Below are 26575 nucleotides of genomic sequence, written 5' to 3' on the forward strand. Positions count from 1 at the left end.
AGGCCCTTAGTGACCCCGCTGTGTATTTATTTTATGTTACACGGTGAAACGGGTATATGAACAATAAGGCCCGGGCTGGTCGGCTTCGAGCATTGCATACAGGGACTCTGGAAAGGAGTTTTAACGAATAAAAACAAAATTTTCGCCAAAAAGTAAAGCAATCGCTGCTTCCTTGTGAAATTGATGTGCCACTTCCACTCGACAGCATGCGATCTTCAAATGTTTGTATTTTGGCTGTAAATTGCAAAACTATGCGCCGGTTCCCTAATGATACAGTATTGCCCCAAACCCCGAACACCGTTGCCCATGAATAACCCTGTCGTTGGTATCTAGCATGTCTGGTTGTTGATTTCTTGCGTTTTATTATGCCTCTAGCATATCCATTTCGTCATCGCCGGCCAAGTCGTCCTCTGGCGGCTGGTCAATTCGTAAAAGTTCATGGTCCAAAGCCTCTTCAGCTGTCATGCGGCGATTTGGGTCCAGTTCCATACACCTCTCCAAGAAGCGCACGGCCTGCTGTTCCTCATCAGTCAAGGGCTTGTCGTCTGTTCGGCAGGTACTCCAGAGAATAATCTTCTCCATCGTAAAGCCCTGCTGTCCCACAGTGGGAATGGTGGTCTCGAAGACACAGCCGTGCATCAAGCCCGCGGCCTTCATTCTCTTGGACCCGAATATGGTGGCGATCTCAATCATAGCCTCAACATCATCAGCGGAATTGAAAAAGGGGAAGCGTTTCGACAAGATGGTAAGCAGAATAACACCAGCTGACCAAATGTCAATCGCCGTGGTCTGCTCAGTGCATTTATACAGCACTTCGGGGGCGCGGAAGCCTCTGGTGCCTGCACGGTTGGCACGCCGTGACGGGCGAGTGTCTGACTTGGGGTATCCAGCTTGTGCCGTCGTCGCGGTCTGCGCCCAAACCGAATTGGCTTGGCGGTGCTTGCGCGACTCTCGAGCTTCGTGGCAGAGGCAGGGCTTGCTGTCTGATCCTTCTCGCTCTGCCAATCCGAAATCTACCAATACTCCGTGTTGTGTAACGGGGTCGTAGAGAAAGTTGGTGGGCTTGATATCTCTATGCAGAATCCTGTGCTCATGGACACTCTTCAGAGCTGTAAAGAGTGATCTCAGGTAGATGGCAATATCGGGAATGGTCATGTCCCGAAAATAGGCACGGAAGTCTCCGTGACGAAAGTATGGCAGAATGGCTACTACCTGGTCTGTTTCACGGAATGCCGTGATGAGTGGGCAGACGGATGGGCACTGTCGCAGATCGTGCAAGAGCTCGAGCTCGTTCAGGATGCGCGCGGGACTCGACGTGACGTAAATCTTCTTAATGGCGACAAATCGCGACTTCTTCTTGGCCCGCAGAGAATTCTGACTTGAATCCCGCTTCAAAGGCGGCGGTGTCCACTTCGCGCTATCATCTTCAAAGTCCCAATCGTTGTCGTAGTGGTCGTAGCGAATGTCCTCAGCTTTGAAGACGGTCGAGAAGGTACCTGAACATTGTTAGCTCTGCGCCGTCACAACCATGGTACGGACTGGGATGCGTACCCTCGCCGATGCGCTTTATCAATCTGTATTTATCGTGGAATCCGGGAAAGTCTTTTTGCAGCTTGTCCATGTCTGCCTGGACACTGTCTTCAATATTTTCATCTTCGGAGCTGTCGTCATACTCGGCTTCCTCCTCCTCCTCCTCCTCCTCCTCTTCTTCTTCTTCAGGCTCCTCTGGCTGCTCGAATGCTGCAGGATCCAGATCTTCGATATGGTCATCATCAAGCATCATCTCTGTTTCTTCAGTGGCTGCGTCTTCGTGGATGTCGAAGGTCTCGGGCCGTTGATGCATTGCCATGGTCATTGTGGCGATTAAGCGAAGCTTTAGTCGGCCAGCCTGCTGAGCTGAGAAAATACTATCCTTTAAGTGCACGATTGGTTCGAACAAGTATGCCTGCCAACAGTCAACGCCCAGACTCCGAAGCTTGTATGCCAATCTGTAGTGCAGCTGTCTCTTTAGCGGTCGGTGGTTGACACGCGCCTGGGTCCGATGCACCCCACCACTTAGGTAGTGGGTGGGTGGGTGTCGCGTCCAAACAAAACAAAAACATCGGTTGCCCAGGGACCTCCACTCAATCATCAGTAATTCACGGCCTTGCGCATCCCAACACGGTTTTCAACATACGCCAAACTGGCCCTGCCGAATTACTAACAAGCAGGGAGACCATTTCTTTCTTTACACCTTATTGTCTGCTTGACCCGACCGACGACAGCGCACTCGCCCCTGTGCGCTGTGATATAAACATCAACATGGCGACAGTCAACTTTGACATAAATGATGCGCTGAAGCATTACATGTCGGATCCCACGGCTATCCCCACGCCGGAAGCCGATGGATCTCTTTTCGACTGCGAAAATGACCCTGAGGCTCTCACAGTCCAGGTCATCAACCCGGTGCTGAATCCGATCGTGGATGCTATCGCAGATAACCCCGACGCGATCATGCGCGCTACCAACGTGGATTCGTTGCAGTTTCTGCTAAAGTAGGTAGTCATTGGCCGACTGCGTGGTTTCTCATTAGTCTAACACGTATATTTGCTAGATATACGCAATACATTTCGCCACATGCCCTCAGCAAGATATTCGATGTTGTCATGAGTGGTCTTAGTGCCGAAGCCGACGCAGTAAACAACGACATCGACTCTCCTGACGAGCAAGACGCGCTCGTACACCATAAACAGCTGCTTGAAATATATGCATTCTTGCTGCAATGGACCATTGCTGGAGTAGAGGCAAAAGCGGCAGAGAAGTCCTCGAATGCCCCTTTGGCGCGAGGGCGCGCAAAGCCGAAGAAGGGCGCAGCCAAGGACGAGGTCTGGGACTCTGCAACACAACTTCAGGCAGCTTTAGACATCATGTGCAAGGTCCTGAAGCTGAAGCTATCCAAGATTTTCCTCACGACCAGCGAGCGCGACACCTTTATCAGTCTTCTCACCCGGCCTGTGTACATGGTTCTTGAGAGTGAACAAAGAGTCAAGACGACTTCCATTCGCATGCACAGCTTCAAGGTCCTTTGCATGGCCGTCAAGAACCATGGCCATGGTTATGGTAGGGTCTCCTAGTATGCTGGCACCTTGCTGAAATGCTAATCGTTGCAGCTGCGCAAATCAATGTTATTCAAAACCTCACCTATTTCGAGCACCTGTCCGAACCGATGGCGGAATTTCTCCACATTCTTGCCGATACATACGACTACCCCCAGCTTGCTGACGAGGTTCTCAGAGAGCTGAGCAACAAAGAATTCAATTCCAACGATACTAAAGGCCCGAAGTCGGTCTCAAGTTTTATCGCGAAGATCTCGGAGCTGGCTCCCAGAATTGTTATCAAGCAAATGACCATGCTTGCAAAGCAATTGGATAGTGAGGTATGCGATATTGTAATCTGCGTCTTCTTTTACGATATGCTAAACGCCATAGTCTTACACCCTCCGCTGTGCTCTTATCGAGGTGTGTGGCAACATGATTGCGCATCTGAGCATCCAAGATGAGCGTAGCGAAAACCACAAAACGCAGCTCAACGCATTCTTTGATGTGCTGGAGGAGCGATTCCTTGATATCAACCCGTACTGCCGATGCCGTGCCTTGCAAGTTTACATGAAGCTGTGCGATCTTGAACAGAAGTTTCCCAAGAGAAGACAGAAAGCCGCCGAGCTTGCCTGCCGTAGCTTGGAGGACAAGAGCAGCAATGTGCGCAGAAACGCCATCAAACTTCTGGGCACCCTTATTAAGACCCATCCTTTCACTGTCATGCACGGTGCTCAGCTGTCGAGAAAGGAGTGGCAAGCTCGCCACGACAAAGTCGAGGAAGAGCTTAATGCCCTGAAACCGCCTCCCGGAATGCCAGGGTTCGGGGACGAAAATGCAGAGGGCAACGTCGACAACGAACTTCTTGATGAGCAAACTCAAGTCGAGTCACCCAAGAAGCCGTCGGAAATGACGGACGAGCAGAAGCTTGCCGCCATTAAGAAGGCTCAAGAAGAGGCTGCCACCGGCGAAGCTATCGAGAAGTTCACACTGACAAGGAGATATTATAACGAGGCTCTCAAGTTCATCGACGTCCTTCACGATGCCACTGGCATTATCTGCCAGTTACTTGGCTCGCGCAACAAGAGCGAGGTCATCGAAGCTATTGACTATTTCGAGGTCGGTGACGCTTACAACATTGAGCAAAACAAGGTCGGTATTCGACGCATGTTGCGGCTCATTTGGACGAAGGGCAACAGCGACGAAGGCAAGGGCGTTCAGACCCATTTGATTGAGTGCTACAGGCGTCTTTTCTTCGAGGCTCCTGACTCTTTCAGCTCCAACGATGCTGCCAATTACATTGCTCGCAACATGATCAGTCTGACGTTTGGCGCCACTTCCGCTGAGCTCACTTCGCTGGAGCAGCTACTCGCCACTATGATGAAGGGCGGCATCATCCCCGACGTTGTTGTTTCTAAGCTATGGCAAGTCTATGGCGTTCAGAAGCGCGAGATCTCGAAGACACAGCGTCGTGGCGCTATCATTGTCCTGGGAATGCTTGCAACTGCTAACCCTGAGATCGTTGTTGGCGAAATTGAGACTATGCTCAGAACCGGTCTTGGAGCTCATGGCCGCAATGACCTTCAGTTGGCGAAGTACACATGTATCGCTCTCAGGCGAATCAATCCTCTCGGTCGCAATGCCAAGGACTCGACTATCAAGTTCTCGCGACTGCCAAACGACCACGCTGTCTGTGTCCGATTAGCTGCCATCACTGAAGTGCAGTCTGAGAGCAAGGAGTGGTATGGCGTGGCAGAGCAAGCCATCAATGCCATCTATGCTGTCTCCAAGCACCCAGACACATTATGCTCCAACATTCTCCGTCGCAAGACCAGATACGTTTTTAGCAACCCGCAGTCTCGCCCTGCCTCGCGCGATGAGACCCAGGCCATCGACATGACCACGGTTGAGAAGCCCCGCAAGCGTGATAATGCTGTTGCTCTCTCTCAGCTACTTTTCATTGTCGGCCATGTCGCTATTAAGCAAATAGTGCATCTGGAACTCTGCGAGCTTGACTTCAAGCGTAGGAAGCAAGAAAAGGAGAAGCAGGCGCAGGCGCAGGCCGAGAAGGAGAAGCAGGAAGGTGATGAGCTTGATCTGATTGGCGGAACTACAGAAGACGACTTCACGGAAGCGATGACGCACATTCGAGAGCGTGAGCTCTTGTATGGCCCAAGCTCACTGCTGGCAACATTCGGACCACTTGTGTCGGAGGTCTGCGCCAACAACACAACATATGCCGACAAGGGTCTCCAAGCCGCGGCCACGCTGTGCTTGGCCAAGCTCATGTGCGTGTCGTCGGAGTACTGCGAAACGAATCTGCCTCTCTTGATCACGATTATGGAGCGCTCGCCAGACGCCACAGTGCGCTCAAACGCCGTCATTGCGCTTGGCGACATGGCAGTCTGCTTCAACCACCTCATTGATGAGAATACTGACTTCCTCTACCGCCGACTTGCAGATGATGATGTATCTGTCAAGCGAACTTGTCTCATGACTTTGACATTCCTCATCTTGGCCGGTCAGGTCAAAGTCAAGGGTCAACTCGGTGAGATGGCCAAGTGCCTTGAGGACGAGGATCGCAGAATTGCGGATCTTGCGCGGATGTTTTTTACCGAGCTCAGCACAAAGGACAATGCGGTTTACAACCACTTTGTGGATATGTTCAGTCTACTTAGTGCTGGCCATATGGACGAGGAGAGCTTCAAGAGAATCGTCAAGTTCCTCCTTGGCTTTGTTGAAAAGGTATGTCGTTATATACGAGCGTGCGTATGGCCCCTCGCAGGTGCTAACAGCGGTCATAGGACAAGCATGCAAAGCAATTGGCCGAGAAGCTGGCGGCTCGGCTTGCGCGCTGCGATACCGAGCGACAGTGGAACGATGTGGCTTTCGCGCTGGGCTTGCTCCCGCACAAGAATGAAGAGATCACAAAGCAGGTTTCTGAAGGCTTTAAGCTGGTGCAGGCCACTGCTTGAGCAAAGGTGGTGCTCTTGTATATATATGTGATGAATTATGGACGGTCGCAGATGATGGGTTCTATTTCAATAGCTATCTAATTTTGACTGAAATAAGGTTTAATGCGAACTGATACCTTGGGTTTGTTTTCACGGACGGTTTGATGACGCTGACTGCGGACGACGTAGCGTGACAAGGTTGAATTTAGATAAGTGCACAACACGGAAGCGCAACGTGTGCTACCACACGCAGTGTGGTAGATTCATGGCCGACTACATCCAAGCAGTGGTAGCACTTTTTTGCCTGATTTGGGTTGTTGATGAGGACAAGTCTCATGTAACACGAGTGCAGGGTAGGTAGGCCAAGCATTGATGGGTGGTTTCTTTGCTTTGTACTACCAGTAGTACTGGTACGCCAATGACTCCTCCTCCCCCACCAACAGAGCTTCCAAGTTGCACACGAAAAATGCCTAGTGGTTGCACGGGTACTAAAGGCGTCAGAATCCAGCCCCTTTAGAGGGTCAAAGTTATTGATACAAAGGAGGGACGTGGATCAACAATGGCCAACACGTGGCACTAGATGCATGATAGCACTAGAGGCGTCAGCGTAGTTTTGCAATCACCTTTATAGCCGTCTAATGTCCGCTTCTGATGGTTGCAAGGCGTTATTACTTTGCTTTACAGTAGTTACCTGCAAGGCCAACCGACAGAGGAGCTTGATATTGAGGGCCAGGTAGCTTGTTCCTGCTAGCACCAAACCTTGCCACGCCACGCCGGGTCGCAACAGGCGAGCCCCATAACTCTGTCCATTGGTCTCCTTTGGTGACTGGGTCGATGATGGCCATTTGGACAGAAACACTCCCATGGCGTGGCATTTCTTTTGGGCGTGATGGCTGATGAAAAAAAAAAGGGACAGGCCAGCAGCACTGAATCAGTCAGGCCCAGGCAGCGAGCGAGCGAGTCACCCATTTCCGTTTCGCTGCATCCGGCGTCACGTGGTACAGCCACACGAGACAGGCAGCCACCGACTGAGTCTGCATGCACCAGCCCGGTCCCTCCCTTGCGCTATGGAAGCACTGGCGCCACAGGAGGCCACGCCATGTACCAACGTGCGTTGCGCAAGTCGAGGAGCAAGGCAAGCAAGGCTGCACCCTTGGTTGAGGTCGCACACAGTACCTAGGTAGACAGCTCACTGCCCATTGGCTGTTAGCTCCGCTACCCGTCATAGGAGGCACCCGGCGCAGAGGCGAAACCCACTGTGCAGCGACGAACGAGTACTAAAGTGGTCGTCTGCCCGCCCACCTTCAGGCCGGCCGGCCGCCTCCAGTCCAGCCGCTTTCGGGAAACTACTAAGGTAGCCAAGCACCAGGCAGGAAGCTTTGCCTTGTAAAAAGCGCCAAGCTCTCCCGTTTGTCCAGCGCTCCCAGTTTGCCAGCCAAAGCTCTCGCCCCAGCTCCAAGCAGCTCCACCAAATCTTTTTCGCAGCAACCCCCCCCCCCCCCCCCCCGGGCTCTCAAATCACAACTAAACAGTCTGGCATTGGTCCGCAGCGCGTCGCATCCAGAAACGTCACCGCGCCATCGGATTTTCCCACGTCTTGCATTGCTGCTACGCATTGGTACTTGCAGGGCCCATCCTTCCACCTCCTGCTCGCACCTCCCCATCACCGCTGCCCGACACGGGCCATGGGCAGCATCGAAAAGCTACAAGACCGCGCAAACGACAAACCGACAAGAGGACGGAAATAAACACCTGACCCGTACGTGTCCATCGCATGCATCGTCCTGACAGAACCAAGCTCGTTGCACCGATAAACAGACCGGCTAACTCGCGACTGCAGGATCCGGCTGGTTGTCACCATCACGCAATCGGGCGCCTCCGGACAGCGTCCTCATCCAACACAATGTACGACAAGGTGGTATCACTAGGCTCGCGCCTGCACTACCCAATCACAATCACGAAGCTTGTCAAATCTCCTGGCGATACGATCAAGAAGCAGGAAAACATCATAGAATACAAGTTTTCATGGCGGCGCAAAGTCGGCGACGATACCTGGGTCGACGAGACTACTTATACCGAGTATGACAGCCCTGCCGAGGGCAAGCTCAAAGAATGGCGCATCAAGGAGGGCCAGGTCATCGCTGCCGACATTCCCTGCATGACGGTCGAGGAAGCCTGCGGCCACGAGGTGCAGATACAGGGAATGTGCAGTCTCTGCGGCGCTGACATGACCGAAACCAACTGGGCGTCCGAACAGCGCGATTCCGAGCGCGCCATGATCAACATGACTCACGACCAGACAGGCCTCATGGTCAGCGCGAGCGTCGCCAAAAAAGCCGAACACGACACGCAAAAGCGACTGCTACGACAGCGCAAGCTCAGCCTTGTTGTCGATCTGGACCAGACCATAATTCACGCCTGCATCGAACCAACAGTCGGCGAATGGCAGCGAGACCCATCAAATCCTAACCACAGTGCCGTCAAGGACGTCAAGAGCTTTCAGCTCAACGATGACGGCCCGCGTGGCCTGGCCTCGGGCTGCACATATTACATCAAGCTACGACCCGGCCTGAAGGAGTTTCTGGAAGAAGTGGCTAAAATGTACGAGCTCCACGTCTATACCATGGGTACCCGTGCCTACGCACTGAATATTGCGAAAATCGTGGACCCTGATCGAAAATTGTTCGGCAATCGTGTCATCAGCCGAGACGAAAACGGCAGCATCACATCCAAGAGCTTGGCTCGCCTGTTCCCCGTCAGCACGGACATGGTAGTCATTATTGATGACCGAGCCGATGTCTGGCCTATGAACCGGCCCAATCTCATCAAGGTTGTGCCATACGACTTTTTTAAGGGCATTGGTGACATCAACGGCAGCTTTCTGCCCAAGCGCCAAGATCTCTTGCCTGCCCCAACCAAGTCCAATGGCGCTGCGAAAGCAGCAGCCGACGGCGTGAGCAAGAAAAAGTCACCGATCGACGATGTTGCTCGCCTACAGGAGGATTCTAGTCTGGAGGACCAGGCTGCCGAGCAAGAGAAGACTCTAGAAAAGCAGCTGACCGACAGACCATTGCTGCATATGCAGGAAGAACTAGACAAGGAAGATGAAAAGACTGCGCAGGAGACAGATGGCGCAGATGCCGGCCCGCCACCTCAGCGACACAATGTCCTTAGCGACGACGATGAAGAGCTGGTCGCTCTCCAAGACCACCTCACAGACATCCACACATCCTTTTACGAAACATACGACCGCAGACGAGGCGAGCGCCAGGAGGCTCAGCCGACACATCCGCCTAGTAACAGCAACGCACATCGTAGGCCTTCCGTGGATGATGGTGTGGACCTGTCCATGGTGCCCGACGTCGGCGACATTTTGGACGAGATCAAGTCAAATGTGCTTTCTGGCCTCGTCATTGTGCTGTCCGGACTTGTACCACTCGGTGTCCCAGTCGAAGAGTCTGAAATAGGAATGCAAGCTCAATCCTTTGGCGCTCAGGTATTGAACGTGGTATCGAAGCGCGTCACGCATCTCGTTGTCTCCACGTCGACTCCGCGCACAAACAAAGTCCAACAGGCTGCAAAAATATCCAGCATCAAGATTGTGAACCAAAGCTGGCTCACAGACTGCCTCAGCCAATGGCGGCGCCTCGACGAAAGCCCTTACTACCTTGCCATCTTGGACGCAGATCGCGAAAAGTCAAATGACACAACAGAGCCCACCTCTGAGGCTGAGGAGGCAGACACGGAAGCCAAGGATCTCAAAGACTTTGACTGGGATATGGCGGACAAGGACTTGCAAGACTTCTTGGAAGATGACGAAGAGGGTGACTCCGAACTAGATGGCGGCAACGATGGCGACGATTCACACATTGACAGCGGATCAATAACTGAGAGTGACAGCGACGCTTCTGACAGCGCACGGAAGAAGGGGCATAAGCGCAAAGCTGGCGAGGCCAAGGTCGACGAAGGCGACTCGGACACAGACGGGAGCGTCGCGGGCGAGAGTGTATTGGCTAAGAAACAGCGCCTGTCTCGCAGCCGTGGCACCTCGGCTCTACGATCCGTACAGTCGTCCAACGACAACCTGGCCGGCGCTGGCGAGAACGGAGCTCTGTCGCGGCCCAATGGCCAGGAGGAGCAAGCAAATGCAGACGAAGAGCTTGGCTTCGACGAGGAAGATCTGGAGAGAGATCTGTTGGCTGAATTGGAAGCGGCAGAAGACTGAACAAGCCCTGGAATGATTTTGGCAAGCGTGTTTTGCCCTTGAATTTTGCTACTTGTTTCGGTCCATTTCATGTTTTTTTTTTCTGTATTCATCTCTGCCCTGAATATAAATAGGCGAAACGGCATTATCTGGTGTTTGGGAGCGCGCAAGGCTGGCGACGGGTTGTATCATGGATCATTTTCTGTACCTATCAAGTGGATTACGGGCACAACCTGCACAAAAATATGTATTTTTCCTATTTGAACTGCCCCAAAATCTTTGTGATGTTAGCTATCTCGGGCTAACGGCCTAGGCGCGGCTCGTCCAATGCCTAGACAAACACATAGGATGTAGCTTCGGCATGAACCCTATCAAACCAGATGAGATCAAGGTCCGGATCCAGGATCAGCCCGAACTTGACGGCCCTGTCATTGTCAAACACAAACTCGACCCGCATGGGCTCATCCACGGGCAGGCCGCCAAAGTTGTCTGCCGCCTGCGCGTAGGCCAGGTAGTTGGTCTGCCCCGAGACGTGCCGGAGCGTCAGCGTCGCCGAAAAGGAACGGTCGCTCGCGTCGACGAAGAGCCGCGCGTCGCGGATCTGTATGTGAAAGCCGCGGTAGCCGGGGTTCCAGTAGTGACCCGTGTAGGCCGTCAGCGGCATCTTTTGCGGCTCCGTCTCCTCCTTCTCCACCGCCTTGGACTCTGACGACGATGATGCAGGGCCGCAGGTGACGGGCTCGACTTCTGCGGTCTCTATTGCGTCTGCTAGGATGATGCTGTCAATGAGCGCCTTTTGCAAGTGTACTGCCACGGTGGCGGCCTCGAAGGCGTTGCCGAGCAGCACGGCGCCGAGCTGCAGGCTCGGCACGAAGAAGAAGCGGCTCCCGAAGCCGGGCACGCCGCCGCTGTGGCCGAAGACGGCGTGGCCGCGGTAGTATTGAACCCCTAGGCCGGCGCAGTAGAGACTCGGCGACGACAGCGGCTGCGGGCCCGCGGCGCGAGGGTTCGGCAGCGAGCGGATCTTGGTCACGCCGTTGTATACCTGCTCCGTGATGGGCTGCTCTTGGTGGCGCAGCAAGGCCCGGACGAGCTTGAGGTAGTCGCCGGCGCTGGTGATGATGGACCCGGCGCCCTGGCCCTCGGGACACTCCAGGGCGGGGAACTCGCGGTAGCGGCTCCCGGTGGCATCCTACATGTGGCCGGAGGAGATGCGCTCGCCAAAACCGCGCTGGCGACTTTCAGAGGGTTGCAGGCTGGACGAGGACATGTGTAGGGGTGCGAAGAGGCGGGCCGCGAGAAAGTCGGAAAAGGACATGTCGGTCTGTGTCTCGACGAGGTGCGTCGCGACGGTGTACATGATGTTGCTGTAAATGTGACGGCTGCGGATAGGTGCGACGAGTTGCAGATTACGCAGATTACGGGTGACGGAGCGGGCGTCGTCGGGCCGCTCCGCGTTGACGCCAAAGTACGAACTATCATGGCTTGATTTGTTTGTTTCATCAGTCTCGACTAGGCGATGGCTCGGCAGAATGTGCTCTTGCCTGGGCAGACCGGTTCTATGGCTGAGCATGTCGTCAATGGTGACGCTCTTGGTGTACTCGGCATCAGACAGGACGAAGTCGTCCGAGAGTAGCTGGGTGACGGGCGTGTCAAACGTGACGCTGGGATGCTTGGCGTCCTCGACGAGCAGGGCGACCGAGATGGCGGTCAGGATCTTGGAGGACGAGGCAATGTCAAAGAGGGAGTTGGCGGTACAGGGTGTGTTCGAGGCGACGGAGATGACGCCGTATGCTTTGGACGCTGTTTTGTTGCCGTGGAGGACGGCAATGGACAGGCCCGGCACGCGGAGCTGGTCCATGAGATCTGTGACCTTGGTGTCGAACAAATCAGATTGGAAGTACTCCATCTTGAGTGATTTGGGTAATGGGATTTCCGATGATGGAAACCTGTGGAGGGAATGGAATTATATCAAGAAGCAACGGCGGGAGAGAGCCGTGATGTATGTGAAGAGGCGAGACCTGGTAACACGATGAGACGAGGCTGCGGACAGCTCTCGTAGGCCCCCCGCTTCGTACCATTCGGAAGGCCAGCTGAGAACATGCAGCTTGCTTTCGGCCGCATGCCAGGAGCAAAGTCCAATATTAGCTATGATACTGATGAAACATTCGAGTCAAAGGTGGGAACCCTGTGTATCCGCCAATGTATAAACGCCTCTCTGCTTCTAAGTGAAGTTCCTCCGCAATTTGTGAAGGCTGGCAGGGCGGAGACTAAGCGGATGGCGATTGGATAACTCGCCATACTCAAGGTGTCAAAATCTTTCCCATGTCGCATTCATCGATTTGGTAGCATTCCGTCACGGCCCAGGTGCCGGAGATAAAACCTCGTGGCTGCAGGTGCGCCGGTTCGGCCGTAAACTTGGGCCTGAACTGTTCCAGCCGCCGACTCCGAAGCCTCATCCCTCAAGGGGAGGCAGGTATCGTTTAAGCTATTGCGTTAGAGTCATGTGGACCAAAAAAAAAAAGGGTTCAATCCGCCAAGAACGCTAACTGAAACAAAGTAAACGACATCGATAGGGCTTTGCTAAGCAGCTCCGGCCCTGCATCCACGAGAGACGAGTGATCAAGCCGTGTGGGCTCCGACTAGGATATTCCTCCCGGGATACATATGTATCGCGTACTAACAGAGGTAGCTGAATCTTCTGCGACGATGAGCTAGTGGCTGTTAGTGTAGTATTTTGCATCTAGTGTCTAAGCCGGCCCGCGAGACCCAGATCCGGAAGTCGTGCTCACTTACACCGGGGCTTCTCGCCCATGCGCAACGGTCAGGGAAAAGGCACAGCAAGATGCGGAAAACGGCTGAACTGAAATGGCATGGTAAGCCGAATCGGACTGCCATTTTCCGACCGTTTTTTCTCTCTTGTTGGCCACAGCAGTTGAGCGGAGGCTCAGAAACCCCGAAATTTCATGATACTCGGCATCGGGCGACAAATTTAATCTGACACGGTCTCGCGGTTGTTGCATAAAGGCAGCCTACGACCGCGTAGAGTTTCTCTGCCAAAGACCTCGATTGATGAACCGTCGCCATTCCCTAGCACAACGGCTAATCTTGTACATTGGCAATACTGCAGCGTCTGAAATCTGACCGGCACTCTTGATCGTGACTCTCGCCTGCAAACTAACATACATGTTTCACACATCAATCCAGCAGTCACATCTGTAATGGTCTATCAAATGTGTCCCTTTGCGGGCTATAACCCCGATACCGAGGTCCCCGACCTTGCGGGAAAGGTCATTCTCATTACTGGAGGTAGGCAACCCATCCACCACTATTCAGAAGAGAACCAATCACCCTAACACAGTGCTTGCGAAAAGGTACAAACGGCATCGGCAAGACCGCAGTGCAAGAACTCGCCAAGCACAACCCTGCGCATATTTACTTTACCGGCCGCAACCAGCAAGCTGCCGATGCGCTCATCGCCTCGCTGCCCCCGGGCGGACCGCGCGCCACCTTCCTGCCCTGCGACATGGCCTCGCTCGACAGCATCCACCAGGCAGCCTCGGCTTTCTCCTCGCCTCGTCTCGACATCTTCATCGCCAACGCGGGCGTCATGGCCACGGCGCCGGGCCTGACGCAAGACGGCTTCGAGCACCAGTTTGGCGTCAACCACGTCGGCAACGCGGCGCTGCTGCTGCGGCTGCTCCCCGTGCTGCGGCGGACGGCGCGGGACGTGCCCGGCGCCGACGTGCGCTTCGTGGCGCTCACGTCGCTGGGGTACCGCGCGCACCCGCCAGCCGGCATCGACTTTGCGACGCTGCGCACGACGCAGGAGGACGAGGCCGGCTTCGCCATGGGCACGTGGACGCGCTACGGGCAGTCCAAGCTGGCCAACGTGCTGCTGGCGCGCGAGGTCGGCCGGCGGTTCCCCGAGCTGACGAGCGTGTGCGTGCACCCTGGCGTCGTCAAGACGCAGCTCGTCGCGGAGCTGGGTTTCTGGGAGAAGATGCTCGTGTACGTGACGAACCCGGGCGGGCTGATGACGCCCCGCCAGGGATGCTACAACACAGTCTGGGCGGCGACGGGGGAGGATGTCAGGGAGGCCGTGGCAAAGGGCGATGCGGCGTTTTTCGAGCCGGTCAAGAAGCCGAATGCTGGTAACGCCAAGTGCTGGGATGAGGAGCTAGCGAGGAAGCTGTGGGAGTGGACGGAGGAGGCAGTTGGCGTAAGGGCGTAGATCGCTCGGCGTTGAATAATGAGTGTTGATATGTTGGTTGGTGCTGGCTAATATTTCTCATCTGCTCTGTTTTGTCAGTCTGCCCTGCAATTTTGGTATGTGGTTTCGTTTTGGCATAGCACGGCACATTGCAGTATATATTTTGCCAGTTGTTCGAATAGTTGATTTGATAAGAACATAGTAAATGGTTGGATTTTCATCGTTGTACACTTCCCTCGATCCGCTCGCACACCGTCCTAGAGATCTTTCGTCTCCTCCCCATTGCGTATGCTCTTTTCTTGAGCAAAGAGGCACCACGTGATATATTTACACAAAGAGCCTTCTTGGGCGGACAACGTTATCCTGTTCTAGTTGGCTGTATTTATTTGGAGGGGGCAGGGGCGACGGCGAGAGTCGGTCTCACGAAGCTATAGAACGTCAGTTACACCGCCAATTCAGAAAAAGATGCTGCGTTTAATAAGCTAGCACATCAGTAGGTTGTACACGTACCGGTCGTTGTGGTAGACTTTTGTGTTCTCGCCCAACAGCTCCTTCTCGCGCTTCTGGTCGGCCCAGTATCTGCGGACCTGGTCGCGGTCCTCCTCGGCCTGGAGCAGGGGAATCAGGTTGATGCGAGCCCACATCTTTTCACGGGCAAGCTCGCTGCAGGGGGGAAGTTGTTAGCATTGTTTCGGTCAATTGGCTAGTCGGTGGGTGTTTAGAGGTTGCCACGTACTTGGCTTCGCGGATGCCGTGGAAGAGCTTGTACCAGCCGTAGCTCATGACGATGCCCATGCCGATGAGCAGAGTTCCAGGGCGGAAGCCGCGGGCAGGCAGGTTGCGCTGTGAGAGATGGCGTTAGCCGGATTCGATATCGTCTTGACGAAGCGAGCCTCCGGATGCACCACCGAGGCTAATTGTCGTCCGCTGCGAACAGCTGGACGTCCCAAAGACCCCAATGACACGCCTGGGAGTAAACAGGCCGCAGCGAGTACACACCTTGTACTGGACGGGCTGGTAGCCGCCCTTGGGGGGCATATCTTGGGCCATGGTGGGCGAGTTTTCTGGATGTCGACGAGGCGGCGGATTCGGTAATTGCGCGACGCACGGGGGCAATCGGAGCGAGATAAGGTCGTGAAGCTCGCGGGACGTGATGGGAAAACCGACTCGGGTGGGAAAATGGGCGCGCCGGCGGTCAATCGATGCCGTCGGCTGTCTCGTGTGGTCGAATGGCGGCTGAGGAGCTCTGCTGAGGCGATTGTTTTGCGTGCCTGGCGATTGGCCAAAGTGGAATATTACATAATCATGGTTCTGGCGGTGGTCGTGCTGGAGTGCGGCGCGCAGGTACACAGATATCTATAACTGAGAGTTGGTTGAGAAAAAAGAAGAAAAATGAGCTCTATCTACTTTAAAAATTTCAAACAAATAAAAAGTATTGATTTAATACTAGACTGCGTGAAGCGTCGCCCAATTATGGCGGTTGATGAATATTGTCTGCGATACTGTAGAGCTACCAGCTATCAGACCGCCAGCCATGTTAGTTGGAACAACATGTCACTGTAATATAAGAGAAAAAAGTATAGGACTGCCATTTTATCAGTTGGATGTTTAGAGAAGTGTGACTTGTATGCCTGAGTTTTCTCTGCCTTGCTCTCTCTTGTTCATTCGTCACTTCCTTATATTCAGAAGATCGTCACTAATAAGCGTTCATGGTATCTGCGCTTCTCCCCTCCGCCAGCACACTGAGCACGACACGCAGCAGGCGCGACACTAATTCAGCTGTTCAATCTATGTGAAGCTGAGTCGGGCGCCGCCGTTCCAGCCCAAGGACGGCCTCTGCTGTCGGCAACACTGCAACTCGACCCCAAGTGACACAGCGCCCGGCCACTAAAAGAACACTAGAAAAGCCACTAACAGAGCCTCACGCTGTTAAGCCGACTCCAGCCTTTTTTGTGCGCCGCCCCCAAGAATACACATGCCTGCCTGAAGCTAGGATTTTTTTGGAGAACCCAAGGCCGGATTCGGACCAATATCCAAAGAGAATGAATGGCACGGTTGCATTGGTGAGAACGCATGTGCAGATGCGCTGATGTGCACGAGACCGAGGACTTGGACGAGGCAGGACTGGAGTTCTTGGTGGATGCTAGGCTCATGCATCTATCTGTGCTTTCGGGCAGCCATACTTTCGTAGACCGGGATCTGGGACCCTGACATCAAACATGGAGCAAGAAGGAGGGGAGACGCGAATATGAGACTGCGCAAGTCGTCTAGGGAAGAGCGTACGAGTCGGCTTGTAGAAGAAAGGTGACATCATGAGCTGATCGTGTACGGATACATGTGTTACCGAACCAGCACGCAAGGACGCTACTCTCCCTCCCATCCGACTCCAAAAATGGTCCATCTTCTCCAATTCAAGAAGGCCTCTCCGAGGAGGGGGGAGGGGGGGGGGAAGTGGCCTCGTTGTTTGATATGCCGATGGCAGCCCGAGGGGAGAGTCAAGAGTCCTAAGAATGCGATGGGGTAATTTATTATCAGGCTCTAGGCCTTGTCGACAGGTTTCTTATTAGCATAAATTATCATGTCACTTTCGGCTTTGACCGCCTGGTTGACCGAGACTAATGACGGAAATCAGGCCGCTCCGTCACGATACATCAAATAGCTTGCCACTCGAGATTTAACATGGCCCTGGGGCGACGGCGGCGCGGGCGGCACGTCTCGATGAAAAGTAACTTGGATCAAAGAAACAGCGAGTCAGACCAGTTTATCCCCCCCTGGTAAGTAAGAATCCTCGGCGCTCGGAAGAATAGTCTCGGATGGACCCCTGGTAACTAACTGTTGCGACCATCTTTCCTTTAGCTGCTGTGACAGGTCACTGGAGAAAGGCACTCTGCCTTGAATTCGACGTTTGCCTTATCTGTTTACTGGTTTGCCTTCAAAAGCCGCTGCAGCCACACATCAACTAGTTCAACACTAATAAGTCCGCTGTAGACTTGCCCGGATTCAGCGATGCATCTGGAATTCCCACCACTCGCCTCGCTTTTTGGCTTTCCCCTCCTGTAACGTAATTTTATAGTATTACTATATTCATTTTTAATACACCTGACCGTGACTAGCAGCTTCTCCCGCACTCCGGCACCTTCACCGCATCAAGGCTATACCCCGACCGGCGGGATTAAAACAGAAGCAAACAAGGACCAAATTATTACCCGCCAGTCTTTCCTTATCTTGTGGCACCCGTCCGCCCGTCCCCCCGGTGCCGGCGAGCGCCAGCTCAGCTCCAGCAGCGCTGACTGACAGGCCGCGCGCGCGACGGGACTGTTTCGGCTTAGTCCGGCACCTGGAAAGCCCCAAGTGTGATGGTGATCCCCGACCGCGCGCGTCAATTCCACTAGCAGGGACACTAGGTAGCCTCCGGGGGCCGGCGCTGGCTAACAAGAAAGGGCCTTTTTTTTCTTCTCTCATGTACGTACTCACACGATGTGTGTCTGCCACCGGCGGCACGCCCGTTATGACTCCAGATTCAACTTATTAGCTCGGCAGGGAATGCGCCGTGGCTGAGAGGGATGGGGGTACCATGCTCCCACCCCTGTCAAATCTCTCTTGTCTCTTGCGCCTTTCCCCAAGCTGCATGTGCTGATGGCCTGAAGTTGGGCTTTCTCACATGTTGCTCGAGTCTGCATCACATTACACACCCCTTCCTCCCCCCATTACCTCTGGAGCCATGTCTGTAACTTTGAAGCTAGTGGCCCGTGTAATAGTAAAAAGCCCCGGAGCAGAAGCTTTTTTTGGCCTTGCACCGGCTGAGCTGCTTGTTATTTAGCTCTCGCTTCCCGGGCCGGCGACTTTCGAAGAAAAAACCCTGTCCCGTGTCTTGCATTCGGCTAGCAAACGATTGCCACTGCCCTTCTCCAAACCTTATAAGACGACGCTTGCCGCCCAACGCAGATCGTAGCCCCCGGTACGCTTGTGCTACGCTTGTGCTACGCTTGTGCTACGCTTTTACATTTTACCCAATTACATTTATATAACCTGTCACACCGGGGCTGAGACGTAGAGGTACCGCCGTTTTGCTTCTCTGTCCGTCGAAGTTTCCTGCTCGGGACAACAGCACTTCTCGTACCGACATTTTACATGAGTCGCCCTCCATCACACCGACTTATTGTCATGCGCGGATAGGATCAATAGCCAGGCACCGACCGACCTGCCCCTGCTACACTGCCTATGCTGAGACAGACATACATGCATATAATAACACCAACACGGGGGCATGCATACCGCGCAGGACTCAACAAGTTGAAAAAGAACGACGCAAAGAAGCAATAAGAGAGAGTACATATGGATCCGCAAGCAACTGGCCAACGCTTCCGCAACTCGTCGTCGGAATCCCATTAATAGACGGAAGAACTACACACCAAGCGCACTCACATCTACACGCCACGACCACGACATCATGTACTCGAAATACTACCAGATCCCCTATCCATCGCACAAGTCGCCGATGGACGGCGACACGGCCCACCGCGACCTCGACTGGGCGTACGCCGCGCAGACGGACCGCATCTTCTCCTTTGGCGTCAACGAGCGCGGCGTGACGCGCGACCAGAAGCTGCACCTGCTGCAGACCGAGTTCTGGCCGGCGCTCGCGCGCTGGGTCGAGTCGCGGCAGGAGGTGCTCCCCGGCGGGACGCTCGTCGGCGGGTGGTGGCGCGCCGACATGATGGGCATGCTCGACTGGTACCGCGACTGCCTGCACCTGACGGCGCGCTGGGACGACGCCGTCGTCGCCCACGCCGACGGCGTCTGGCGCGACGTCCTCCTCACCAGCCCTTGGTTCCACTGGGCCGAGTTCTTCCCCCTGCTTAAGGAGCCCGTCCTCGACGACCGCGGGCGCCCCATCGTCGACGACGCCGGCCGCGTCCTCTACCAGGACCGCGACCCCCACGGCGACGGCATGGAGGACGCCTTCATGGACCTCTGGGAGGCCGTCGCCAACGCGCGCCCGCTCAGGAAGACGCCCGCCGGGCACTTCATCATGCCGCACATGCTGCCGCCGAGTTATGAATTAAGGAAGCTGCGAAAGTCGGGCGGGCCGCCTTTGGCCGAGATCGGGCCTTTTGTTTCTTTTTGATCCCCACCAGCATCCATCCGGTCTATTTGTGGGCATCATTCCACCAGCAATCTACTGGTATCGCATTTGTACTTTTCGCATTAAGCGATCCGGCGTTTTTCTACATTTACTAGGCTCTGATTTTGCTTTGGTTGTTCATACAGGAAGATGGCCTTTGCCTCATTCTACATAGCGAGCGGATCCTTCGTCACAATTATCTATATACATATACGATGAAACTGAAACCTTCATTCTCAGTGCCCGAAAATAATACTGTTGGTTCTATTGTGTATGTCTATCATATATGCAATGCGATAGTCTAGGTCAAAGGAAGTGATCCACCTCTTTCATCTTCATCCATTATGATGCATATCCGACGAAACCCACACGCCAAGCATAATGAAGTATGTTTAAACAAAACGCCAGGAAATCGTATCGGTCATAAGCAGAATTATTCATGCGTCGCCCGATACTGCATCGTTCTTCACAGTCTTCTCTTTTCCGAGGACCAAGTTTCCCAGCTCCTCGCTCAGCTTCTTGGTCACCATGTCGGGGTCGGGCTCGTCACCTCCTACAAAAGTCCAGCTCTCTTCAGTCTCCTCATCGTCCTCGTCAGGCTCTGGCCGACCATTCTTGCCCGCCTTGCGCTTGATCAGACTCGTGGCATACTCCATGTCACGGTAGATGGATTGAATCGCCGTATCAACGCCATGATCCTAACGCTTGTTAGTTGATATTATAGGAGAACAGAGGAGTGATACTCACCTTTCGAATCTGTTCGCCAAGCACCTTGGCCTTGACAATCATTCGCTCGTTGCGTGTCACTTCCCAGAGTGCCCTGCCGAAGCTCTGCGTGCCCCATTTCTTCACCCACACACCAACGCCAAGGTCCTCGACACGGCTGGCAAAAAAGTACTGGTCGCCAAAAAATGGCCGAATGATAGTAGGTAGACCAGCTCTCAGGCTCGCGCCAGTAGTGCCGGAGCCTCCGTGATGTGCAGCAGCATCAATCTGCTTAAACAGCCAGTCATGAGGCGCGGATTTGATGACGTGAATCTCGGGTGGCATTTCGGGCTCTTCGGGACGTTTCTTGCTTGGGTCCTCGTTCGACGAGATACGGTCAGACCATCCTTTGGACAAGATGCACCTCACGTCCGCTTTCAAGACAGCGTCAATGACTTCTTTGGTCATTTTGACAGGATCATTGACGATGATGGACCCAAAGCCGACGTACACTAGCTTCTTGCCATCATCCCGCGCCTGTTGAATGAAGTCGGCAAGCTCCTTCGGCGGTGTATACTTGTCTTCCTCATCCAAGAACCAGTATCCAGTGATTCTGATCCAGTCCGAGAAATCCAGCGGGGGTGCCACAACGCAAGGGCTAAAATTGTAGAGAAATGGGACCTTGTTCGGCTGCATCTTTTCCAGGCTGGTGTTTGGGAGACCAAGCGTCTTGTTTCTCCAACGATTGACTTGCTGGGCAGTGGCCTTCCAGAATATGTTGTCAAACATGACGTAAGTCATATAATTGTATGCACCACCCATCTTATGCTCAGGCATAATGAAAGCATGAGGATAGGCGCGCGTGCGGGTCCATGGCATGGTGAATGCTCTAAAGTATGGAATTCCCAGCTTCTCTGCAATGTGAATTCCTGCCATCGCTGAAGGGGACTCAATCAGCAGATCTGAGCCTTCGCAGGCGGTGTAAGCAGAGTCAAGAAGCTCATCCAGCCAGCCTCGGAAGGTTGCATTGGCCTCTCGCAGGAACGCTAGCGTAAAAGTACCATTCTCGATGCAGAGACGCATCAGCTCAGCTGGGTCACCTTCGACTTTTGCGAACTCAATGCCGTGAGACTCGACCCAGCCTTGGAACTCTGCATGAGTCGCAATGCGAGGCTTGTGACCTTCGGCCAGCAAACCCTTACACAAGGCTATATATGGCTGAACGTCACCTCTTGAGCCAATAGTCAAGCAAGTGATTTTCATGGGAGTGGATGGCTTGAAGCTTAAAAACGACGCATCCGTGTCCTCGAGCAAGATTGTAGGCGCATTGGGCATACTTGACACCTCATGAGGTAGTTCCAATTCATGATTAGGGAATTCTTCCTGTCGAGCAGTCTTCAGCGCATCTCTCTCAGCAACATATTCATCATCGTCCTGAACAATCTCAGGGTGCGTGTCGGATCCTTCGAGAAAGCGATGCGCCTCCAAGTCTTGCAGCAGTGTGACAGCACAATCGTCACGAATGTCGCTTTGTCTGAACTCAAAGAATAGCTCTTCGTGTCCTCGAATGACGAGAACAAGGCCCGAGTAGCCGAATCGGAACCCCTTCTCTTTATGAACAGTCTCGATATCTCTGAGGGGAAGAATCAACTTGGTGCGGGTTCCAGGAAGGAGGCTTCGGAAGCAGAATGATTTGTCGCTGATGTAAATTTTGCCGTACAGAGGCAAAACGCGCAGAATATAACCGAAGTAGGTAGCCTGAAGTCTTTCTGTGTCGGGCAATGCAAAATGTGCCCGGAACCGCTCCATGGATGTTTGTATTTTTCCATCGGAATCTTCTTCAAGGTCGTCGTCATCACCTCGAAGGCCAGCGGGCTCATCATAGTGCTTCCCGCCGCCTTTCCACATGCCTGACACTTTTTCCACATAGCCCATAGATTCGGTGGCCAAAAGTGAACTCATGCGTTTGCTCGTCTTGTTCAAGTAGTCCGCAAAGGCACCAGCCCGCTGCAGGGGATACGTGCCCATTTTGGTGATACTTTGAAGACTAGGTGTAAGTGGCCGCTCTCCATCACGATTCTCTTGCTCATCCTCCTGTCGCAGTTGATCCAAATGCCCGGTCGTTGCAGCGTGGCGGGCGGGACGGAATGGGGCATCACGTCCAGGATCCAGAATCTGACTCTGGCTTGGGCTGTTTGAGTTTCCCTGCTCGGTCGGATGCGAACGCATAATAGTTGGTCGCTGAAACGCATCGCTGCCATGTAAGATCTGGCTGGCCGACGGATCCTCGGCACCAGATGCAGTCATGCTGATAAAGCTTGGGTCTTCCGTGGATGATTTCTCAGATTGAAAATTGGAATCTGACGCGACAAACGTCGTCCTGGGAGTCTTGCCTCCATCGGAAAGTCGGCTGCGCGGCCTCGAACCGCTGAAGCTCCTGCGTGGACTACGATCGTTGAATGAGCTGTTGAGCGGTTTCTGGTGGTCATGGCTAGATCGATCCGCGCCGAAACCATCTCTACTAGTCCTAGATGAAACCTCGACACTTCCACGGGGGCTTGCATTTGCCGAGCGATGCGGCGAAAGCGGGGAGAGAGTTGCTTTGACAGTCTCCTGTATCTTGCCAGTATGGATTTTAGCCGGACCCGTCTCCGGCTGTGAAGATGTGCCAGCAATAGCCGTATCTTTCCCTCGCTGTTTTTTGGCTGCGGAGTCCTCGACAAGAATTCTCAAGACATTGATGGCTTCTTTGCCGAAGGAGAAGAACGAGAAGAAGTACTGGGAAGTTAGCATAACTGGTTCGTAGTGGGAGAGGGATTTCTCACCTCATCGATCGCATAAGTTTCATCGTTGTCAATGACACGAATTTTGCAAGTATCGGAAAATTCGACCATTTGGGTGTCTTCTACGTCGATAATGTTTTCAATCGGCAGCGAGATCTTGACGCTGTCACCGTCATTGTGACTCCTAAATATGACTCTCTGGAGGCTCTTGACCCATTCCTTGGCGCTGGGTGCGCTGTCAGCTCTAAAGTTGTAAGTGCGCTGATTCGTGACGACCTCGAAATGTAGCCCATCTTTGTCCTTGTCCGCAACACTGGCTGAGATGCCAAACCTAAGATCAATCTGGCCATGGGGGAAATACAAGTTCGTCGCGTCGCGATAATATGAGAGGACATCGCCTTTGAGACGGAACCAATAACGGTTATATTTAGGATTGCGTTTGCCGCTTTTGGATAAGTAGCCAGATTTAGCGACAATGTTCTGGTAGAAATGTCAGTAGGATGCACAACAGTGATGTTGCGAGAACGCCGGTATACCTCTTTCTTAGGTAAATAAGCATAAAAGCAAATATGTCTTGAGGTGATGTACAAGAAACCCTGCAAAAGGACACTTTGCAATAGCCAGCAGGGGTATTCTGTCTTGTGTTAGTCAGTTACCGATGCATCAGACATAAGCACTCACCTTGTATGACTTGCTCGGGCTCACTGAACCCAAATATCTCCATTAAGCGACGAGCTAGTGGAGTCGTCTCATCATTCTCATCCTCTGATCGTCTCAAGTCGGCGGATCGGCGTTCCATATCGAAGCTGGGACGGCTTGACATCTCTGCCCTGGCTTGCAGCATGCGACTCATGACCGAGGGTCGCCGAGCGGGACGCGCTTCTGCCCCGGGAGACGATGAAATTTGAGTCTCGTTGGCGTCATCGGACTGGCTAGGCTCGTCGGTAGAGGGCTCTGGCTGCGACGACCTGCTTGACTCGTGCTTGGACTTGGGCTTAAGTCTTGGCAGCGTCGCGATCGACTTGAGTAGTCTGTGTTTCGAGAGAGACTTTTTGTGCTTCTTCGTATCGGGACGGAGTACAGTCGTTTGCGAGGTACTGGGGGGACTGGATGGAGATTCTTTGGAGCCATCCTCCTCGTCACTGCTGTTGCCATCGAAGCGAGTATTAAAGTCGACTCGGGAGCCGGCTGCAGCAATAAGACCAAAAATACTCTGGTTCATATTGACCGACATGGGCGTGGGCATGACTTCTGCATGTCCGTCGTCTGCTGAATCATCGCTATCTAGCAGCGGCTCTGGGAGATCGGGTGTCGAGGATGACAAGGCGGGTGTTTTCCTGCGCAGCTTGCGAGGGCCGCGCCGCTTGCTATCCCCGGCGTGGTCGTCGCCGCCCGAGGTCAACATTGGTGGTGAGGGGGCCATTATTACTGTGAATGTATATTGTATATCGAAGGAGAAGACGCAGGTTGGGAGGCAAGATTGGGCGTTGCGGGTATTATGGCTGTCTGTTTCGTGGCCGAGAGCGATCCGTGGCGATGCTGGGGCGGTCGGTCGAGATAGTGCTGCCTGCGTGCTACATGGAGGACTCCAGAGAAGCAGAGTCAACGTCCTGTCACAACAGCACAGGGTAGTGTCACCCTGGAAGTTATGCAGTGTTGACGCCAGCAATAGGATGGTGTATGTAGAGAGATGACGAGGTATAATGGTTGAGAGCGGCGGGGCGGAGGGCTCATCGGATGACGGCCTGGCGGTCCACGATGGAGAGTTCCTGTGACGAAATTGGGTTTGGCGGCATCGGGCCATGTGGATGGCACTGGCCGCAATAGGTGCTGATGTGATTGGCTGCTGACTGCGACTGGTTAGGCAGCGTGCTGGTGCCGCGGCCGCAGCTGCAGTGCCTGACTTGGAGGTAATTTCGGCAATATTATATTCTGTTTGCAGCTGCAAGAGAGCGATTCTAAGTCAAGAATACTTTCTTCTCTATTTTCTACATACTTCTTTCTACGTTGTGCTATTCTCAGAGTCAACGACACTGGTCTGGAAACAGGGACCGCTCTCCAGACTCCAGCACGCTCAAGCGCTAAAACAATGACACCAGTGGGGTAGATCCGGCGCAGCTTCTCGCCATGGAAAGTCGCTGTCCCACACGGCCTGTCCGCCCTGGTGACGCTGGTCAACGGTTCCTTCCAGTCCATGTGACACGGTCTCGAGCAACTAGGTTACCCTGTAAAAGGGCGAGGCGCATCTCCAGGCCAGAGCAGTGCCCGAGCAAGAAATCAGAAGAATAACAGCCCCATTCTATTTATTCATTATTCTACTTAGCATCGTTTCGGTGCCTACTCTGCCTACGCCAACCACCCCTGCAGTTTGTGTGACGGAAGTATATGCCAGAGACGTTGAATTCCTCTTGTAGAGAAGAAGCAACTGCGTATTAAGGGTTTTGCACATAGACCCTCAAATATCCGATTCTCAAATTAGTTACCAATAGGTCTTACCATGTAGTGAAAATACCACCCTACCGCAGTCTAGCTCCTTGCCTATCTATACTCTGTACCGGCGCCGAGTCGAGTACGCCGAACTCCCCCAACTCCCCCACCGAACCGGACCAACCAGCCCCGCGCTCCAGCAGGCTGACACTACATGAGGTCTGCCTGTCTCTGCCACGACACCTATTCACATTGTTTCAACTTGCTGTCTCCCGGTGCTTAGCTGCATAACCACATCTTGGCAACTTTTTGTTATCCGTGCGAGTCATACTACAGCATACCCTAATACGCCGTCACCATGGCTGCTGCCAACTCTCCGCTATTCCCCGCGTCTCTCATCAGGCCGGACGTGGCATCGGCCTTTCCAGCAGGCTATGAGATTCGCCCTCTCCAGAAGGGCGATTACGCCAAGGGTTTCATAGAATGCCTGCGAGACTTGACGTGGATGGCGGAAGTTACCGAAGCCGAGTTCAACGAACGCTACGACGAAATGGACACGGGCGGCAAAGGTCCCTACTACTACCTGGTCGTCGAGCATGCTGGTCGCATTGCCGGTACTGGACTGGTCCTCGCCGAGAAGAAATTGTCAGAGCTTACCAGGCTTCCTTCCTAGATCGCCCGCATTACTGACATGTTTATCAGTATTCACAATCGCTGCACAGTCGGCCACATTGAGGAAATCTGCGTCTCCAAGGACCACCAGGGCAAAGGTCTAGGCCGTCTACTCATGAATGCACTCAACTCTGTCGCCGACAACGCCGGCTGCTACAAAACCATCCTCAACTGCAGCGAGGAGAAGCAGGCCTTTTACAAAAAGTGTGGCTATGACGGCTCTGGCCTGGAAATGGTCAATTACGTCAGGGACGCGACGACGCCGCGATAAGAACCACGTTCGAAATCTTGTATTTCGTGCAGAAGCTCTAGTATATCCAAGAGCGCAGCAAACCAAATGCAAAAGAACCAAGCCAACCGAACATGTGTCTTGGAACACCTTGGGTCCATTCTTTGAAACATAAAAGTACATAAAACC

At 53.7% G+C, this 26575-nt stretch overlaps 9 protein-coding genes across 10 annotated transcripts; 5 read left to right on the plus strand and 4 right to left on the minus strand.

Annotated features, from left to right (window-relative positions):
- Positions 1-363: 363 nt before the first annotated feature.
- LMH87_005722 (uncharacterized protein) lies at positions 364-1855 on the minus strand (the record flags this gene model as incomplete). Its single annotated transcript, XM_056203490.1, has 2 exons — positions 364-1496; positions 1552-1855. 2 exons carry the CDS (start codon positions 1853-1855, stop codon positions 364-366), a joined length of 1437 nt encoding a protein of 478 aa, XP_056058945.1.
- A 446-nt stretch (positions 1856-2301) lies between these two features.
- Positions 2302-6049, plus strand: LMH87_005723 (uncharacterized protein; the record flags this gene model as incomplete). Its single annotated transcript, XM_056203492.1, has 5 exons — positions 2302-2534; positions 2594-3099; positions 3150-3415; positions 3468-5819; positions 5879-6049. 5 exons carry the CDS (start codon positions 2302-2304, stop codon positions 6047-6049), a joined length of 3528 nt encoding a protein of 1175 aa, XP_056058946.1.
- A 1078-nt stretch (positions 6050-7127) lies between these two features.
- On the plus strand, positions 7128-10253 carry LMH87_005724 (uncharacterized protein; the record flags this gene model as incomplete). The annotated part of the gene is made up of 4 exons (XM_056203493.1): positions 7128-7137; positions 7722-7787; positions 7869-7933; positions 7992-10253. The coding sequence occupies 4 exons, from the start codon at positions 7128-7130 to the stop codon at positions 10251-10253; spliced, it is 2403 nt and encodes an 800-aa protein (XP_056058947.1).
- Positions 10254-10563: 310 nt separating this feature from the next.
- On the minus strand, positions 10564-12141 carry LMH87_005725 (uncharacterized protein; the record flags this gene model as incomplete). Of its 2 annotated transcripts, XM_056203494.1 has the most annotated exons (2): positions 10564-11344; positions 11429-12141. In XM_056203494.1, the coding sequence occupies 2 exons, from the start codon at positions 12139-12141 to the stop codon at positions 10564-10566; spliced, it is 1494 nt and encodes a 497-aa protein (XP_056058948.1). The 2 variants fall into 2 exon arrangements, with proteins under 2 accessions (XP_056058948.1, XP_056058949.1); XM_056203495.1 differs by lacking the exon at positions 10564-11344 and having other exon boundaries at positions 11425-12141.
- A 1312-nt stretch (positions 12142-13453) lies between these two features.
- On the plus strand, positions 13454-14466 carry LMH87_005726 (uncharacterized protein; the record flags this gene model as incomplete). Its single annotated transcript, XM_056203496.1, has 2 exons — positions 13454-13541; positions 13607-14466. 2 exons carry the CDS (start codon positions 13454-13456, stop codon positions 14464-14466), a joined length of 948 nt encoding a protein of 315 aa, XP_056058950.1.
- A 361-nt stretch (positions 14467-14827) lies between these two features.
- LMH87_005727 (uncharacterized protein) lies at positions 14828-15495 on the minus strand (the record flags this gene model as incomplete). Its single annotated transcript, XM_056203497.1, has 4 exons — positions 14828-14873; positions 14956-15108; positions 15182-15288; positions 15445-15495. The coding sequence occupies 4 exons, from the start codon at positions 15493-15495 to the stop codon at positions 14828-14830; spliced, it is 357 nt and encodes a 118-aa protein (XP_056058951.1).
- A 3400-nt stretch (positions 15496-18895) lies between these two features.
- On the plus strand, positions 18896-19573 carry LMH87_005728 (uncharacterized protein; the record flags this gene model as incomplete). Its single annotated transcript, XM_056203498.1, has 1 exon — positions 18896-19573. The coding sequence occupies one exon, from the start codon at positions 18896-18898 to the stop codon at positions 19571-19573; it is 678 nt and encodes a 225-aa protein (XP_056058952.1).
- Positions 19574-20007: 434 nt separating this feature from the next.
- On the minus strand, positions 20008-24481 carry LMH87_005729 (uncharacterized protein; the record flags this gene model as incomplete). Its single annotated transcript, XM_056203499.1, has 5 exons — positions 20008-20268; positions 20318-23053; positions 23101-23538; positions 23595-23692; positions 23740-24481. 5 exons carry the CDS (start codon positions 24479-24481, stop codon positions 20008-20010), a joined length of 4275 nt encoding a protein of 1424 aa, XP_056058953.1.
- Positions 24482-25843: 1362 nt separating this feature from the next.
- On the plus strand, positions 25844-26428 carry LMH87_005730 (uncharacterized protein; the record flags this gene model as incomplete). The annotated part of the gene is made up of 2 exons (XM_056203500.1): positions 25844-26130; positions 26188-26428. The coding sequence occupies 2 exons, from the start codon at positions 25844-25846 to the stop codon at positions 26426-26428; spliced, it is 528 nt and encodes a 175-aa protein (XP_056058954.1).
- Positions 26429-26575: the final 147 nt, after the last annotated feature.

Source organism: Akanthomyces muscarius, chromosome 1 (genome assembly GCF_028009165.1).
Source record: "Akanthomyces muscarius strain Ve6 chromosome 1, whole genome shotgun sequence".
In the NCBI taxonomy this organism is placed as follows: domain Eukaryota; kingdom Fungi; phylum Ascomycota; class Sordariomycetes; order Hypocreales; family Cordycipitaceae; genus Akanthomyces; species Akanthomyces muscarius.